This window comes from Rattus norvegicus, chromosome 11 (genome assembly GCF_036323735.1).
Source record: "Rattus norvegicus strain BN/NHsdMcwi chromosome 11, GRCr8, whole genome shotgun sequence".
Lineage (NCBI taxonomy): Eukaryota > Metazoa > Chordata > Mammalia > Rodentia > Muridae > Rattus > Rattus norvegicus.
Genome location: NC_086029.1, coordinates 96,580,170 through 96,597,808, shown reverse-complemented (window position 1 = coordinate 96,597,808; position 17,639 = coordinate 96,580,170). Strand labels below are relative to the sequence as shown.

The following is a 17,639-nucleotide window of genomic DNA, read 5'->3' as shown; positions in this document are numbered from 1 at the left end:
TGGGAAAGAATACAACACAAAGAATACAACAGAGGAGGAAATGGTTTAAGGGATGTCAGAATAACAAGAGAAGCCCATAGTCTCTGGACCCGATCTAGGGAAGGAGCTGCCTATACAATGAAGATAAAAGCCCAGGCAGAGACCAGACTAAAGCCTGGGAACAAGGCTCCTCGTGTTAAACTCACACCTGCCTTCATGAACAGCATGTACCTGGAAGGACAGACAGCAAATGAAGGACCAATCTGTTCAGGGGAAGGAAGTGAAAAGGGGGTAAGGTCAGTCAGCTCCAGCATACCTAACTCACTATTGCCCCTCCACCAAAGGCCCAGGATTCCAACCAATGATAGAACCGTGGAACTGTGCGAGTGAAAGATGCTAACTCTTATAGGTGGATAAAGCCAAGGTCGAACCATCAGATATTCCAACTTTCCCAGGTCTTGGCCCAAGGCGTTGGATATAGGTCTTGTCACAACAGAAAGGGAGCTCCTTGCTGACAGCAGCAGAGGTACCTGTCCAGTACTACCTTGGCACTTGGAGAGTTTTATGACACGTTCCCGGCACTCAGTACAAGATCCAGGCTTAGCCTTCTGCCCCCATACCCACCACCACTGCAATCTGCCCTGGGAGCTCACTCAGAGCTAGGAGTTGGGCAGGTCCTTTGGAGGGAACTCAGCCAAATGCAGACTTCCTGCCAACTGTCCACCTGCAGAGCCACCGTTAAGAGTCCAGGAAAGGTTAGGAAGAGAAAAGAGCAGGACAGGAAGTAAGAAGTCTGGCCGAACGGTACGGTGAAAGCACAGTGTTAACTCCCTAACCCACCAACCACCACCACCACCACCACCACCACCCCTGGGCCAGGAGATAAAGAACTCGAAGGATCTTCACAGCTGTAGGTCAGGTCTGTCTCAGGGCCCCAAAAATTTAAAAGTGGTCTTTTAAAAGATGAACCCCCTTACCTCAGGCCAGAGCCAAGCATAAACCATTTTGTTCACTTTTAGTCTGCTCCAGTAGAGTGGCAGACCTTCCAGGTTCGAAGTCAAAGCACCCCAGGCAATAGCTGCATTTCCCCCTGGGCATTACTCCTTTGTGACTTCACCCACTGAAGTCACCCGGGAGACGGCGCTGAAAGTTCCATGTTAGAGTCTTGGGCCTCTTAGGAGGCAGGGACAGCAGGCCTGGCCAGCTCAGAGGACTCTCTGTCCACAGTATAAATGAAAACACTGCTGGCCCATGTCTGGCAGGGATGTAGAGGGCAGCCTCAGAGGCACTGGGCACTCCCGGCACCATGGATGACGCAGCCGTCCTCAAGCGACGAGGCTACATCATGGGGATAAACTTAGGAGAGGGCTCGTATGCCAAAGTCAAATCCGCTTACTCTGAGCGCCTAAAGTTCAACGTGGCGGTCAAGATCATCGACCGCAAGAAAGCCCCCACGGACTTCCTGGAGAAATTCCTTCCCCGGGAGATTGAGATTCTGGCCATGCTAAACCACCGCTCTATTGTCAAGACCTATGAGATCTTTGAGACGTCAGATGGCAAGGTCTACATTGTCATGGAGCTTGGGGTCCAGGGTGACCTCCTTGAATTCATCAAAACCAGAGGAGCCCTGCAAGAGGATGATGCTCGAAAGAAGTTCCACCAGCTCTCCTCGGCCATCAAGTACTGCCACGACCTGGATGTCGTCCACCGAGACCTCAAGTGTGAGAACCTTCTGCTTGACAAGGACTTCAACATCAAACTGTCTGACTTTGGCTTCTCCAAGCGCTGCTTGCGGGATGATAGTGGTCGGCTGACATTAAGCAAGACCTTCTGTGGGTCAGCAGCTTATGCGGCCCCCGAGGTGCTGCAGGGCATCCCCTACCAGCCCAAGGTGTATGACATCTGGAGCCTGGGTGTGATCCTCTACATCATGGTCTGTGGCTCCATGCCCTACGATGACTCCAACATCAAAAAGATGCTGCGCATCCAGAAGGAGCACCGCGTCAACTTCCCACGCTCCAAACACCTGACTGGTGAGTGCAAGGACCTCATCTACCGAATGTTGCAGCCAGATGTCAACCGGAGGCTGCACATTGATGAGATCCTCAGCCACTGCTGGGTGCAGCCCAAGACTCGAGGTCTGTCCTCTGGAGCCATCAACAAGGAAGGGGAAAGCTCCCGGGCCGCTGAGCCCTCATGGACCCCTGAACCTGGTGCTGATAAGAAGTCTGCCACCAAGTTGGAGCCTAAGGAAGAGGCACGAGCTGAGGCCCAATCTGAGACAAAACCCCAGGAAGATAATGTGCAGGTGGCCAGGCAGTCAGAGAACGTGGGCCTCAGCAGCGAACTGAACAGGGCCACAGAGGAAGGGCATCCCCAACAGCCTTCAGAGACACATACTTAGTGAGCCTCTTGCAGCCCAGGGGGCCAGCAGGGAAGGAGGCAGAGCTCATGGCTTGAAGCCTGAGCCTAGAAGTCAAGGGACGAGAGAGAGAAGGAAGACACTCCCGGATGAGCTATTTTCGTCACTTTCTTCTCCCCCTCCTTTGAACTTGGTAACTCACATGGCTAAAGAAGCAATAAACCACTATATGGGTGCACACCCTCAGGTGAATGTCTTTACCCAGATCACTGTAGTCCTGGGCTCCCCTTGTCTTCCTGTGAGACTGCAAATCGTCACTCATAGGGAAGTCCATTCCTGCGCCCCAAGCCCAGACTGTGTCCTTAGGCCGAGGTGAGGCAGTTGTACCAGTGAAAGGCTGGTTGGGGGAGGGGGGGCATTTGGAGGAGCAGAGCCCACGGAAGATAAGAAGAAGATAACTTCCAGAGGGAGGCTGAGGAGTGCAAAGAAGGGTGGAGAGAAGACAATGGGAGGCTAGCCCAAGGATGAACATGACTGCCTGTAGAAGAAGGAGGGCTGGAAGCCAAAGCCCTGTCTTGCACCAGGAGAGCTGGCTTCCTGCATCAGGGGCTCAGGGTCAGGCAGGTGTTTTAACACTATCCCAGGGCTGCAGGCTGCATGACCATGCCTGAGGGCTGGGGAGAGTACAGAAGGCATACTGACCAGCCCTATAGTCCCTCTTGGGACTTGCTTAGCAGTCCAGCCTAGGACACGTTCCTCCCTGTCCAGCTGGTACTCAGTCCTCAACTGTGCTCTAAGTTGCTACACACTGCTGTTTCCCAGCCCAGGAGTAGGGGCTCCACTAGCTAACTCAAGCATGCCCCACAGCCCTGTATAGCTTTTGACTGTATCCCATTCCCCTCCAATCATGCCCCAGTAGAGCTGGAAGCTGACCTCTGCAAAGCAAAACTGGCAGCATGTCGGAACTCTATGGGCAGGAAGGCGGCTATTGGTATTCCAAATGGGCATAGCCTGCACCTGACACCACTGGTTCCCATGTGCTGCCTGCCTTGCTTACATCATGACCCAGGCAGTCCTCACCTTGCCGTTGTGGCCCCTTCCTTCACCTCACTCTGGGCAACATCATGAACATCTATGGGTTTAATACACAAAACCAAAAACATTTAGACTCATCTCAACCCTGAACCCACCTATATCTCTACCTTGGGAAGACACCAGTGCCAAGTACCCTAGAAAAGTGGTGTTCAGTGAGTTCCTGGACTTGTCCTTGCACCCACACCACATCCAGCCCACCTTTGCCCTACTGTATGCTTTTCTACCCATTGCCTCCCAGTGTTCACAGCAATACCCAGGCTACATCCTCCCATGCTCAGACAGGATTTCAGTGCTACCTGCTGACCTGCCCATCAGTGCCCCACCCACCCCAACATGTACGCCATAAGCATACTTGCCAATTCACCTTTTTTTTTTTTTTGTTCTTTTTTTCGGAGCTGGGGACCGAACCCAGGGCCTTGCGCTTCACCAATTCACCTTTGAAGACTGCCCATCTCCCCAGGCTCAGCAAGGGGGTTTGTCCTCAAAGCCTTCTGGGACCAAACAACACTTTACAGCCTGCTTCTGTGAACTTTGCTGTGAGAACCAAGTATCTAGGGTTCAGGCATAGTACAGACTCTGAGCAGCACTGCCATGAAGAAACCTGCATGGGGCAGAAGGCTCCAAGACATGGGGCTAGTGGTGGGGTGTTCTGAGAAGTGTGTAGGCACCTGGCTTTTCACCTCTGTGGTTTTTGCCAAGGTTTTGGGGACAGAAGACACCAAGGTGGCCTGAGGCTGCTTAAAATTCAATGAGGAGACAGTTGAGATAGAAGTGACACAAGGGCTCCTGCTGTGTGTGTCACTCATGGGCATTAGAACCAGAACTTCAAGGTGGCCTCTATGGTGTATTCTTGTTCCCCTCTGCGCCTATGTCACTTCCTGTTTGATGCTGTCTGTCCCACCTCCCATCTAGAAATGGGCCTTCTTGCTTGCCCTCTGAGCACAGCACTTACACATTCTGGCAACTCACTGAAAGTGTTTGACTTTCATCTGTGGGATGTGAAAATGAGCATGGGACTTCTAAAGGAGCCAGGAAGATGGACAGATGATGCCACCTTGCAAAACAAACATCCATGCACAAAACACAAGACACTCCAACTGCGAATAATGAGCATTGCCACAGCCCTTCATGTGGCCTGGCTCACCTGCTCACAAAACTCCAAGCTTGCTCTTCATGGGCAACGCTAAGGGCTATCAATCCCTGGGCTGTCCAGCACCAAGCCTAACACAGTCCCCTCCTCACTACCAGGCCCATTGGCTTTTCGTAACCCTCTCCCCTCCCCTCGACCCTCAGATGCCTGCTCTGGCCCGAGGCCCTGGGGCTCCACATGCATCCCAAAGTCACCTGGCTTCTCTTCCTAACAGCAACCATCTTAAAAGGGTGTTAGGCTCTATAGGGGCTGCCGATCATTTGCAGACAAAAGCTCCATGACCTTTTTCTTCCCTGACTTACACTTGAACCATTCTCAGCGCTTGTCTGCTTGGGTACCTCGCCACCTTGTACATCTGGTTGAAGCCTCCCTATCTTCCACACCGCACTCTCCCAAGCATGCACCTGCCTACCTGGACCCTCAGTCCATCCTCTTGTACAACCTACCCTCCCACCCCCACACACCTGTTCACCAGGGATGTGGGTCATCTGCCCACTCTGTAGCCCAAAGACCCTTGCCAACTCCAGGCCCCAGACACGGGGCTGCTTTCATCCAGTAGACTGGAACCACCACTGGACTGACTGGACCTGGGCAGCTTCCACTGACTGACACAAACTCATAGGAAGTTTTCTTCAAACCCCAACCAACTGGGTCCAGTCAAGTGAGGACCGACACAGGCCCGACTCCCATGGCCCCACAGTGAAACAGAGACTGAACCTGTATGGCTTCTCTTTGGGCCTCACTGGTGACAACGAAGTCACAGCAAGAAAAAGGGCCAGGGAGGGTTACCACAGGCCTGAATGCCAGCTTCATTCCAGTGGGTGGGGAGGGGGTGCTCCTTCTAGGCCTTCCTGGCTTCCGTCCAGGGGCCCCATTCCCCCAAGCCTAGTCCCCACTCCCAGCAGCCCAGCTTTATGACTTCATTCGCTGGTCACTTGGTGACAATGCTGAGCGTTCCACTCCAGGCCCAGCCCAGCCAGACGCCTCCCCACAGTGGGAATGAGGACAATGCCTGCTGGCCCGTGTGGGGAGGGGATGTAGAGGGCGGCGGCACCGGCCGCTCCTGGCACCATGGACGATGCCGCGGTCCTAAGGAAGAAGGGTTACATCGTGGGAATCAATCTGGGCAAGGGCTCCTATGCAAAAGTCAAATCTGCCTACTCAGAGCGCCTCAAGTTCAATGTGGCAGTCAAGATCATAGACCGCAAGAAAACACCCACTGACTTTGTGGAGAGATTCCTTCCTAGGGAGATGGACATCCTGGCGACTGTCAACCACCGTTCCATCATTAAGACCTATGAGATCTTTGAGACCTCTGATGGACGCATCTACATTGTCATGGAGCTGGGCGTCCAGGGCGACCTCCTCGAGTTCATCAAGTGCCGAGGAGCCCTGCACGAGGATGTGGCACGCAAGATGTTCCGCCAGCTCTCCTCAGCCGTCAAGTACTGCCATGATCTGGATGTCGTCCACCGAGACCTCAAGTGTGAGAACCTTCTGCTTGACAAGGACTTCAACATCAAGCTGTCTGACTTCGGCTTCTCCAAGCGCTGCCTGCGGGACGGGAGCGGGCGCATCGTCCTCAGCAAAACCTTCTGTGGGTCAGCAGCTTATGCGGCCCCCGAGGTGCTGCAGGGCATCCCCTACCAGCCCAAGGTGTATGACATCTGGAGCCTGGGTGTGATCCTCTACATCATGGTCTGTGGCTCCATGCCCTACGATGACTCTGACATCAAAAAGATGCTGCGCATCCAGAAGGAGCACCGAGTGGACTTCCCACGCTCCAAGAATCTAACTGGTGAGTGCAAGGACCTCATCTACCGCATCCTACAGCCAGATGTCAACCGGAGGCTGCACATTGATGAGATCCTCAGCCACTCGTGGCTTCAGCCCCCCAAGCCCAAAGCCATGTCTTCTGCCTCCTTCAAGAGGGAGGGGGAAGGCAAGTATCGAGCTGATTGCAAGTTGGATACTCGACCAGGCTCAAGACCCGAACACCGGCCTGACCACAAACTGGGGAGCAAACCCCAGCACCGGCTGCTGGTAGCACCTGAGAATGAAGACAGGATGGAGGAGAGGCTGGCGGAGACTTCCAGAGCTAAAGACCATCACATCTCTGGAGCTGAGGTGGGGAAAGCAAGTACCTAGTGGCGGAGAGGGCCCTGGGGGATCATGGTGTGCAGTCTGCACCCACATAAGCTAAGTAGGAGGTAGGAGCTGAAGAAGGCACAGGTGCAAGGAACAAGTAAAATCCGTCAATTAAACCACTATTTTGATTACGTTCTATTAGCTTTCTTCCACTTCGTAGCAAAGCCATTAATTACTGACCACCAAATAAACCACAAAGTGTATACAAGCATTGAGAGTGCCCAGTGGGGAGTCTTTTTCTCTAGGACTCATCCAGCGCGGGGATCTCCAGCACAGGGGTTTAGGAACCTGTACACAGGCACAGGCAGACTCAGTGAGGCCTGTGGCAGGGGGACCTCTATCAAGGTCCTTTTGCTAGGCTCACACATGTTGGCTTCTGACTTTCCTCCATCCCCAAGGCCTCTAGCACTGGACAGCTCCATGCCTCTCTCTTATCTTAAGCAATACAAGCCACCCCGCCCCTGTTTTGTTCTTACACAGTGCTCATTGTCCATTCACTTCAGGGGCAATCAAATTCAGACCTTTCCTGTGCAAGTCTCACCCTCACCATCCCCAGGAATGGGGCAGCCCGCCTGGAAACTTGTTGCTATTTTACCCATTCTGTAGACCTGCAATGTAGACCCTTAGCAGCCCTCAATCAAAGTTCCTTAGGCACCATTTCCTGGTTCCACCTCTCCTTAAAGACTCCCTCATACTGGCCAAATGCTGGAGGTGGCCAGCACCCAGATCACACCCATTCTCCCTGTCTCCAGTATCTGCTTTCTCTTACTGGAGGAATCCTTGGTTTAAATCTCAAGCTTCCTGAGCAGAAGATCCCAGCTCCAGCCCTGAGGGTCCCAGGGTTGCCTCACTGTGGGGAGCTTCTGGTTAGTAGAGGCCTGGCCTAGTTTGTCTCTGTTGCCTTGATAGAAAACACTAAACACTTGATAGAAAAGTAACTTAAGGGAGGAAATGGTTTATTCAGCTCACACATTCAGGTCACAGTCCATCACTGAGGGAAGCCAGAGCAGGAACTCAAGTAGGAGCTGAAGCAGAAACCATGAAGGAGTGCTGCTTCCTGGCTGGCTTCCTTTCTAGCTTCCTCCGAGGCTTTCTTACACAACCCAGCACCACTTGCCCAAGCACCACTATCAATTAGCAACAAGAAAATGCCTGCAGACATGCTGTCAGGCCAATCTGATGAGGTAATTCTCCAATTGAGGTTCTGTCTTCCCAGGTGATCCTAGCTTCTGTCAAACTGACAAAAACTAAGTACAAGGCCCGAGGAGGAAGGTACCCAACCTTGGTGGTCTCCAGAGAACGTGAGTGCTGGGCTTGATAGGCCCAATGCCAGCAGACTAGAAAAGGTGGCTCTCATGGAATCGAAGCAAGATCAAGAGTGAGAAGACTCTGGTGTGCTTCAGGCTGCCTCAACAGCTTGGGCTGTTCAGAGGGCGGCCCTAGGAAGCCACTTGAGGCCTGAAAACTAGATCAGTGTTTTGACTCTGTTAGGCTGAGCAGGGACCCTTTAGGTCTTTCTGTAGGCACAGGCTCACAGGCATAGCTGGCCTCTAGTTTGCAGGTAGTCCACACTCTTCTCAGAGTACAGCTCAGGCTGAGGTAAAGCTGGTGTCTCAGCAGAGTCCAGTAGGCAGAGCTGAAAACACTGGGAGGCAGCCAGATTGCTGGGAGGAACTTGCTCAAGTCACAGGAAGAGGATTGGTTCTGGTGAGCCTCCCATAACCAACAGACCCAATGGTCAGCCCTGGCTGAGAGGCCCATGAGCGCAATGGTGCAATGTTTGGGGTCTGTGCTACCCTTTACAGTAGAAGGCTCTGGGGTGATCTCAGCATAGAAGGCAGCTCTGTGAGCCAAGGTTTCCTCCCCTAGAGCCCCTTGCTTCTAACCCCGAGATCCCAAGACACCCACATGGGCCCCAGGACATGGATCGGCAGCCCGGCCAGACAGTGCCAGGTGTTCTTTAATGAGATTCAATTGGGGGTTTACTAGAAGGCAGTTTCAGCAGGGCCCTGGGGGACAGCACCAACGCTATACTCCCAAGAGAGTAGTTAGCATGATGTGCCACCCTGGTCATGCAGCAGCACTGTATACTTGTGGTTCCTGGAATAGTCAACTGCCTGTGGCCTGGGGCTCCAAGGCCTGGATCCTCTGAGGAGTACAAAGCTGCCCTCGACGCTCCACAGTGTCCTACAAAATATCCACAAGTCCAGCCAGGCCTGGCTTTAAAAGAAGTCTGAAGCTTTGCGCCGGGCAGGGAGCTGCAGCAGATTGTCTGTGATGGAGGCTGGGTCTTGTGTGAGAGGTGTGCGTGTAGCAGACCCAGGGGCTGGTGTGCTTGTGGGTGTCTGCGGCCCACCAGCTGGGGTCTTGAGGTGGGTAGAGCGTGCTGGGGATGGTGTATAGCTGGCCCGCAGGGCACGATCCGTATACTTGCTGGCTGTCCTGCTTACGAGGCGCTGTAGGGCTGGGGACATGGCTGGGCTCAGGCCTTTGGGAGTAAGACTGTAGAGAAGGAGCAGAAGAAAGCAACCATGTTAGGGGTAAGGGCTGCTTAATGCAAGGCCTCCTTCAGCCCTTCAGGAGGAGCCCTATCAAGAGACATGGTCAGTCTGAGCTGAGAAGGAGAACACTGTTCACAGAGCAGTCAGGCCAAACCTGAGGCCCTATGGAACTGCTTCCTTTGGCTGTGGGGCTGAATGAATCACAGACTTTTGAGAGCCGGAGTCTCCCACCCATAGCTATGTAACTCGAATGACATTGACTCCACAGGACTAACAGGAGCTCGTGTAGTTGGGTAAGGAGCCAAAAGGTATCTCTTAGGGAAAAGCCAAGGATACTGAGGAAAGACGAGAGAGGACTTCCTAGCCTGCTCCACATAAAGCCACACTCTGCAGCAGAGAAGCAGCCACAGCACTTAGAGAAGAACCCTGTGGATGTCCTCTGGGCTCTGTTCGTCAAGCCATGTACACACATGGCCTTGGAGGCTGAGAGAGTAGGAATGAGACAGGCACAAACTTATCTCTGCTCCCACGCCTAACCAGGGACCCAGCCGCTCTCACCTGGCCAAGTTCTCTGTCACTCTCCTCAATGCTTCCTGCTTCTTGGCCCGGTTTTTGGCAGCTGCTTCATTGGCCATCTTCAGGCCCAGACGCTCCCTGCGTCCTGGCTCCAAGATCTACAGGGAAGCAAGCATGTGGGTGACCTGTGCTGGAGCTGCTACCTGGCCAGGCAGTCCATTATCCAGAAGAACAGCTATTGTGCAACCTTTTCCTCATGGCTGCTACAATCCTAGTTACTCGTCTTTCCCAATAGCCTATCAAAAGGCTTCCCAATACCCTCACCCCCAAGTGGACATGGTGGTCTATTCCTGAAATTCCAGCAACTGGCAGAAGACTGTAGAATTTGAGGACACCCTGGGCTACACAGTGAGACCTTGTGTTAAGAAACAAACAAACAAAAAACCCAAAATGGCCAGTGGTAAAGGTGTTAAGAGACTGACAACTGGGTTTGGATCTCCTCCTGAGACCCCACAGGGTGGAGAGAACCATTTTACAGGCTGTCCTCTGACTCCACACATGTGCTGTGCCATGTGTTACGTATGCTTATACACATGCTCACACAAATAAATAAATATAAAACAAAGCAAAACAAAGGGCTGAGAGCTGGAGTGGTGGTGCAAGCCTTCAGTCTCAACACTCGGGAGGCAGAGCTCTGAGTCTAAGGGCAGTTTTGACCCACATAGTGAGTTTCAGGCAAATTTGAGCTACATGGTAAAACCCTGTCACAAGAAACAAAAATAAACAAAAGCTCGAGTCCCAGCCCTTCAGATGGGAGGTGTGTACAGGAACCAGGTCCTGGGTAAAATACCCAGCACAGCACAAAACAAGAACAAGATTAAACAAAGAGTAACAGTTTAAAGCATGTTACCTTCTAGCTGTTTTTACAACTGTTTATGTTGAAGGTCTTCACTTTCTGGAACTTCCTTTGATGCTACCAGGACCTAGTTTACTTTATCTGCAAAGGCCAGGCCATCCTGCACCATCTGAAACATCGTCTGTTCCATACCCTCCCCAGCTTTCATCCTGCTTGACACTTGGGCAACAAAGGACACAGCTACACTTGCCCTGTCCCCTGCAGAGCCAGCCCAGGGCTTATTTTGTCTCAGAATTCTCTGCTTTGGTAGAGGCCACTGGGCTCTATTGTTGCTTCCTGTGCACCCAGTCAGAGCCTAGGCCACACAGCATCTTGGTTGTTGTTTTCTCCTGTTACATCCTCTTACATCCCAGACATGGTAACAACCAAGACCTTCAAAATCTTCACCTATGATTTGTCTAGGTGTGTATGTAGTACACAACCTCTACACTCTGCTCTAGGGACCCCAGGGCCATGTTGGGGGCCTGTGGCTTGGATGAGGCCACAGCAGAAGTCTGATGCTCACTTTCTGAGAGCTATGCTATCCTTGGTGACTCTGACTGAGCTGCTGCACTAACGGGATCCTTTCCCACTGCATTCCAAACTGATCACAGGCAGTTTGGAAAGGTCTGGCTTAGGATGATCTGTGACCCAGCCACTAAAGCATATCTGTCTATTTACTCAGCACTGCACTGATCCACTGGGTTTCCAAAGAAGATTCACATTCTTGGCCTGCCCATGCATACTGTGAGTCACTGGTCTCAGCATGCTCATAGTACAGATGCTCTCAAGTATCAGAGACCTTTCTTTGTTCACTTTCCAAACTACACCAGACATTGTTTTACACATAAACTTCCAGAAGCCTTTTCCCCATAGCTCTCAGGGGCATTATTGCTCACCCACACACCCAAGCCATCAGAGGCCCCCTGATGGGATGTGCTGTCTGCCTGCCTTTAGTTTCCTGCTCCACCTGATAGGGCCACATGATGTATACCAAGCCCTACCTGACTCAGACTTTCTGGTCTGCTCTAGGTCTTGACCTCCATTCAACCCACAGCTACAATACTGGGTTCATACTGTATCTTTAACTATGCTATGTAACCAGAGGCTAGCACACAGTCCTTCTGGGGACACACATGGTATCCCATAGCCTTCATGACTACAGTGCATTTGGAGTTCCTGGTCTGAATGTGTGACAGTAAAGCCTCTGGGCCTGCCTTGTTGCCTTGGCATGGCCTCCACTCTTCCACATCTGTTTGACAGTACTACCAGAACGCCCTCTTCTGCACAAGTGCAGTGTCTGTGCTGAGTGCCAAGCAGCTCATTCTAAGGCATTCACATAGAGCCCCAGACTGACTCTTGCTAGCACAACGCACCTTGAACGTGGGTCCAGGTGTCCTGTCCACATAGGGGCTCTCAGATCCTTCAACTCGCAGGGGTGTGTTCTCAACCTCTCCCCACGTCATCAGTGGGGACTCATTCATACCTGCAAGGGGAGAGCACACACCTTAGGCCAGAGTACCTAATTCGGCAGTTTTCTTGCTTCCTAATACATGTAGCCTAGCTGACATTAAGGCCAACAAACACCTCTCCTTCCCTCACCATTTGATGAGAAAATTCAACGACAGCAGAGCACCAAGACAAGATAACTGTATTCTGTATTTAGGTCAGGGAAAGTGGGTCTATTGGACACTATCCTAGCACAGGGCCAGGGGTGTCAACAGAAGAAAACATTTGCTTTCCAAGGTTTCCTAAATGCCAGTGCAATCATATGGTGCCTTCACATGTGACACCCTACGGTGTCATTACAGCAGCCAGCTCCTGGTGTGGAGGCCGGTGTGCAGTGCAGCACTAAGGACAGCCAAGGCTCACCTGCCTCCCTTGCAGAGACAGTGGGATTAGTGTCCAGAACCTCCCCACCTACAGAACTCTCCAAACTTACATCTATAACTGTGCATACCTGCAGCAGTCTGCCCATTCACCCCACAGGCAAGACCAGAGCAACCTGAGGCATTTCAGGTCTCATGTAGGACTCTAGCCTGTGCACAGTCCTGTCTAGCCTGGGCTTATAGCCTATTTCTTACCAGGAGCAGGAGAAGGAGTAGCAACGAATCCAAAGCCACCCACTCTGGGGGACTCCTGGGGAATGAGCTCCTTGCCATCAGGGCCAACCTTGCCCTGTTTGTGCTGGAAGAAGCAGAGACAGACCAGTGTCAGGGGCTCTACGCAGCTGACTATGGTAGGTGCTGAGGTGCACACAGGAAGCACTTCTCCTCCCCGGGAAAGAGCTGCAGCTCTAGGAGAAACCCCATTCTCACCTTTCCCCAAGGACATTGAGGAACTGTAGCAGCAAACATCAAGTAAAGGGTGCCCCTCCCTCCACCCAAGGAAGAGCCTTTTGGGTTGCAATGCTACAGAGGGCCAGTGCTGGCTCTCCTCTGCGGTATCTGAGTCTTCCCATCTCCTGCTTCGCCTCCAACCCCATGATGATTGGGGATACTGAGGGCACTCACTCATCCTGATCCCAGGCTCTTAGTTGCAAGGCTATTTCCCAGTATACACGGCTTTCCTCAGCTCCCTGAGAGCTATATAGTATGACATGTATGTACGGTATACGAATATAGGTATGGCGTCCAGAAGCTTCTCTCCTCTCTGGTCAACATCTTAGGGGTTGGTACAGGGCTGGACCCCATAGGTCATATGTCTAGCTCCAATGGAAGGGGCCAAAAGGAGGTACAGGTCCTGCCACACAGGGGCTGCATAGTTTTGACAAGTAAGCTCCATCTAGCCTCGGGAAAATCCTAACTTGAAGGACAACCAAGATAGGAGAGGCACACCTCTCCACAGTCTTCCCAGTGTACCTACTCAGCTGCTGCTGGTTCTGCTAGCTCACCTGGGCATTGAGGGCAGCTGCCTGCTGAAGCTGGGACCTGCTCAGAGCCTGACTGAAGGGGTCCCGGAGGAAACGTGTGTTCTTGTGTACTATCTGCCGTGGCTTCTTAAACAACTGCTCTTCATCAGGGACACCTATCAATGAAGAATAAGGTAGCAGAAAGCCAAGGGGTAGGAAGCCCTATGCCTCACCTCAGCCTTACAAGTCATGCAGCCTGGAGGCTCAAAGTTTACCTCCTCAGCTAAGTCACCCCTAGCAGCAGAGACACCTTAGCTCACAGACCCTGAACAAAGCAGCAGAGGAGACCACAATGTCCCCAAAATGTCACACATTTCCCCAACCCCAGGATGAACCAGGACTTGTCTATGGTCCACGCTGCAAGTGAACGCATACACACAGACTTTAAAAGCTGGCTCAAAGGTAACAAGACAGACCACTTGTCTTCTGTCCTGTCCCTCCGCCCTACTCACTCACCCTCGGGATAGTACATGAGAGAGTTCTTGGCCTTGTACTTCCAGGTCTCCACTCCAGCCTGACTGCTCTCAATGGCTTGGTGCTCTGCCGATGGGAGTTCAAGATTATCTTTCTGTCGCTATAGTGACATGGGGGGAAAGTAGGGTCAGAGAGGCACCCAGACCCTGTACCTGTGGCCCTGGGACTCCATCCCAAAAGAAGGTGCCTTTGTTTTCAAGCTCCAGGGCTACCTTCTCAAATTCCTCCTCAGCCTGGTACAGCCACGCATGGCGAGCATGGCTTTTTTCCTTGGCCACCTCCATGATCTCCTGGAAAGAGGCATTGTCCTCGCTTGTGTAGCGGCTCAAAAAGACATCCAAGCTGGGCAGCGGCTCCTTCTCCTCCTCCTCTCCAGCCTCTCCTGCTAAGGGGTCACAAGCAGGGAAACACAATACCACACACAGCATGATTACCACTGTAGGGCTGTGGAATATGACACAGCTAACCTCAGGAACCACCCCACTCTGTAAGAGCTAGAACACTAGTTCCTGCTGGGTGACACAACAAACTCCGACTGTTCAGGCAGACCCAGGTGGCAACCACAGCTGACTGGCCAGCTCCATTCATCTTCTGGATGCCAAGAGAAGTTGGGGTCTGGTTGACTAGGGAAGCGGCGGGGTCAGACACTAAAGCCAAAGCTCATGACAGCTTAGTAGGCTCTTCCGCTGCCCAAAGCGCATTAATCACGTAGATTCTACCTCCAGAGCCCCACAAGCTCCTCTTTCCTTCCTGGAATTATCTTTGCCTTCCCTTTCTGATGGATATTAAAGGTGAGTAGAGGCCACTGATGCCTCAGGGCATGACAGTTAATTCCTAAGGCCCATATGACCCAGGGAGCACCACACAGACCCTGGGCCAAAAAGCCAATCAACCACTTCAATCCTGCTACCCAGATTGTAGAGGTAGCACTGCAAATTTCAGGGGGGCATGTGAAGCTGAGGTTTCTTGTCCATTCTACTGACAGTCTTGACCACAGGCTGTGTGCCAGTCAATGCCAAACAATGGTTATAAGTTCAAGTCCTGAGGCTAGAAAAGGGCAAACTTGGGCCAGGTGGTGGTGGTGGCACATGTCTTTAATTCCAGCACCCAGGAGGCAGGCAGAGGCAGATGGATTATCTGAGCTCAAGGTTAGCCTGATCTAGGAGCAATCTCAAGGCCAGCCAAGGCTACACAGAGAAATCTTGTTTCAAAATAAATAAATAAATAAGGAAGGAAGGAAGGAAGGAAGGAAGGAAGGAAGGAACGAACGAACGAACAGGGCAAACCTGGGCTCCATTCTACTGTTATTCCTCACACCTACAGAAATTACAGCCTTTTGAAGCCCGTTTCCTGCATGTGTAATTACACGAACTCCTATGTTTACTGGAATGTATAAAAAGAACATCTTCCAATTGCCCTATTACTCTCCTGTATTTCAATTAAGGGCTAAGCTCCAAGAATAACTACTAACATAACATGTCCATGGCAGAAAAGGCTGGGCTGTTGACGAAACAGGCTTCATCTGTTCTACATGTGTCTGCTGAAGGTACGATACACCATGTGTCCTAAATGTGCACTAAATGTGGAGCACACTGGTGGAAGCAAGACCTAGACCTTGCTCTCCGGGAGGGCTTGCCAGTTAGTAATTAGGGGGACAGCAATAAACGGAAATGCCTCCTGAACGGTGAAGGAAACACAGTGAGACTCTCTGGTCTCAACAAAACAAACAAATCAGAAAACCAAAGACAGTGAGGATTAGAGTCCCAGGTGGCTCCAACTTTACACAAAAGATCAAGAACTCAGCGTCCAGACGAGCTTCTGCCTCTTAGCCCAAACAATTAACACCTGAAGGGAGAGAGACAGAAAGGAGGTAGAGGGCCCTGAGATGTCATCAGAAGACGTCAATGAAGAGCCTTGTAAGCCCACAAAGCCCACAAGGCAAAGGCTGGCACACTGGACGCAGACTGGGCTCTCCTTCCAGAGATAGGCCAGAGGCAGAGAACATAGCTTCTCCACAATCAGGAGCTGGCCTCGGCTCTTCTGCCTCCCAGACCAGTGTCTCTGATCCCAAAAGTTGATACTTAGGAGACCCCCTCAAAGATGAAATGAACCCTGAGAAAATTCACAAGAATATGATTCCCAGGCAAGTCTTGACCATGAGACCAAAGAAGTGAATTCACTCACACACTCACCATCCTCTGGGTCTCGGCCCTGGGGCCGGGGCTTGCTGCCTAGCACACCAGAGCCCGGGTGTACCTCAGGAGTTTCAAAGGTGGCTGGAGTAACGTCTGAGGGAAGCAAATTGGAAGTTAGAGTGAGTCTTAGGTGACAACAGGCCTCCCCTAAGCCCTTACAGCAGCCTCCTCTTACACGGTGGCGGAGGTTCCCGAGAGATCTTGCCCAAGGCAGAGCCAAACTTGATGGCAATCTGGCGCATGCGCTCCAAATCTCCATTTTCCTCAGCCTCCAGGTACTCCTTCTGTGCCTGTAGTTTCTCCACATCAGGGAAGAAGTCTCTCTGGATAACTGTTTGAAGTCCCTGCAATCAGAATAAAGCCCAGAGTTGGCATCACGTTCCACCCCTTAGACCTCTCCCTTCTGATTACCTGGACGACTGTGATCTGCAAGACAGTTTAGAGGCGTTTTTTCTAGTAAGGCTGTTCATCCCACATGGCTCTGATGTATTATTTAACATGACTCAACGATCTCTTGAAGCCCATGAAACCCCTCACTAACTGCCCTTTCTCTTTGCTGGCCCCATCTAGAACACCAGGACAGACTAATGTGTACATTGTCACCCTCATCCCACCCATAAACTTTCATTTCAATCCAAACCTTTCTCTTGAAAGCCTGTCCCCACTACCACCACCACCACCACAGGATGAAGTCCGCAAGATTTCATCTCCAGCCAGACCTTGCTGTGAAGCTGCAAGTCTGTAGAGTCAGCTGCACGGCGATAGTACAAGCCAGCATATCCCAGACGTGTCCTAAATCTAACCAGTCTAAAACCAACCCTATGTCAGCCTGTCCTCCAGCGTGTTTGCAGTGGAACCCTTAATTCGAAGAGCAACTGAGACCCACTCAATGACGTGGCCAGTTCCACTGTCTAATTCCGGGACCCCAAGCCTTTGACACTTTACAGCCTTCCAGGAAATCGTCCTCGATAAACTTGTCAAAATTCTACCTATACTACAAGAAACTATTTCCTTGACCCTCAGCAGAAAACTAGATGCCCATTTCTTCACTGTTTCCTTGGTTTTCAATGCTTTCCAAACTCAAAGACAGTTGTTACGCTTCCATGGGAGGCTGAGAGTGGCAGGACCAGAAAACATTCAAAGGACTAGAGAGTGACGCGAATCGGGGGAGGGGCCCGGAAGTCGCCAGTGCTCGCACTGAACTGGTACCTCGATGTACTCTTCTTCATCCAGGACCCGCTGCTTGCTTTTCGCAACCCCGGCCTCTCCGGCCTCCCCAGCCGCGCGCTTCCTCGGGGGCGCGGACGCAGAGGACAGAAAGAGAGCACCCGCCGAGACCCCGGGCGTCCCCATCGCTATCCCAGAACCGCCCGGGCGGCGTCGGCACCGCTCCAACAGTCAGCCAATGGAGAA

The 17,639-nt window shown here is 52.0% G+C and overlaps 3 protein-coding genes across 6 annotated transcripts; 2 read left to right on the top strand and 1 right to left on the bottom strand.

The window, feature by feature from the left end:
• Nucleotides 1-1,135: 1,135 nt before the first annotated feature.
• Ess2 (ess-2 splicing factor homolog) lies at nt 1,136-17,624 on the bottom strand. 4 transcript variants are annotated; one of them, XM_006248635.5, is made up of 10 exons: nt 17,436-17,623; nt 16,402-16,570; nt 16,224-16,319; nt 14,244-14,413; nt 14,014-14,131; nt 13,540-13,673; nt 12,731-12,833; nt 12,023-12,132; nt 9,794-9,909; nt 1,136-9,236 (listed from the first exon to the last, which is right to left on the bottom strand). In XM_006248635.5, the coding sequence occupies exons 1-10, from the start codon at nt 17,577-17,579 to the stop codon at nt 8,957-8,959; spliced, it is 1,440 nt and encodes a 479-aa protein (XP_006248697.1). In that variant the 5' UTR covers nt 17,580-17,623; the 3' UTR covers nt 1,136-8,956. The 4 variants fall into 4 exon arrangements, 2 of the variants coding, with proteins under 2 accessions (XP_006248697.1, NP_001012490.1); NM_001012472.1 differs by having other exon boundaries at nt 8,677-9,236; nt 14,244-14,416; nt 17,436-17,582; XR_005491045.2 differs by lacking the exons at nt 1,136-9,236; nt 9,794-9,909; nt 13,540-13,673 and having other exon boundaries at nt 14,244-14,416; nt 17,436-17,624.
• On the top strand, nt 1,170-2,593 carry Tssk1b (testis-specific serine kinase 1B). The gene has a single exon (NM_001011900.1). It carries the CDS (start codon nt 1,286-1,288, stop codon nt 2,381-2,383), a length of 1,098 nt encoding a protein of 365 aa, NP_001011900.1. The 5' UTR covers nt 1,170-1,285; the 3' UTR covers nt 2,384-2,593.
• On the top strand, nt 5,590-6,945 carry Tssk2 (testis-specific serine kinase 2). The gene has a single exon (NM_001012019.1). It carries the CDS (start codon nt 5,658-5,660, stop codon nt 6,732-6,734), a length of 1,077 nt encoding a protein of 358 aa, NP_001012019.1. The 5' UTR covers nt 5,590-5,657; the 3' UTR covers nt 6,735-6,945.
• Nucleotides 17,625-17,639: the final 15 nt, after the last annotated feature.

Excerpts from the sequence above, each read along its gene's own strand:
- Tssk2 (NM_001012019.1), top strand. The coding sequence starts at position 5,658 with ATGGACGATGCCGCGGTCCTAAGGAAGAAGGGTTACATCGTGGGAATC.
- Ess2 (NM_001012472.1), bottom strand. The coding sequence starts at position 17,579 with ATGGGGACGCCCGGGGTCTCGGCGGGTGCTCTCTTTCTGTCCTCTGCG. Across the intron at positions 16,571-17,435 it reads ATGAAGAAGAGTACATCGAG|GGACTTCAAACAGTTATCCA; the intron begins GTACCAGTTCAG and ends TTCTGATTGCAG. Across the intron at positions 9,910-12,022 it reads CACCTGGACCCACGTTCAAG|ATCTTGGAGCCAGGACGCAG; the intron begins GTGCGTTGTGCT and ends GCTTCCCTGTAG.
- Tssk1b (NM_001011900.1), top strand. The coding sequence starts at position 1,286 with ATGGATGACGCAGCCGTCCTCAAGCGACGAGGCTACATCATGGGGATA.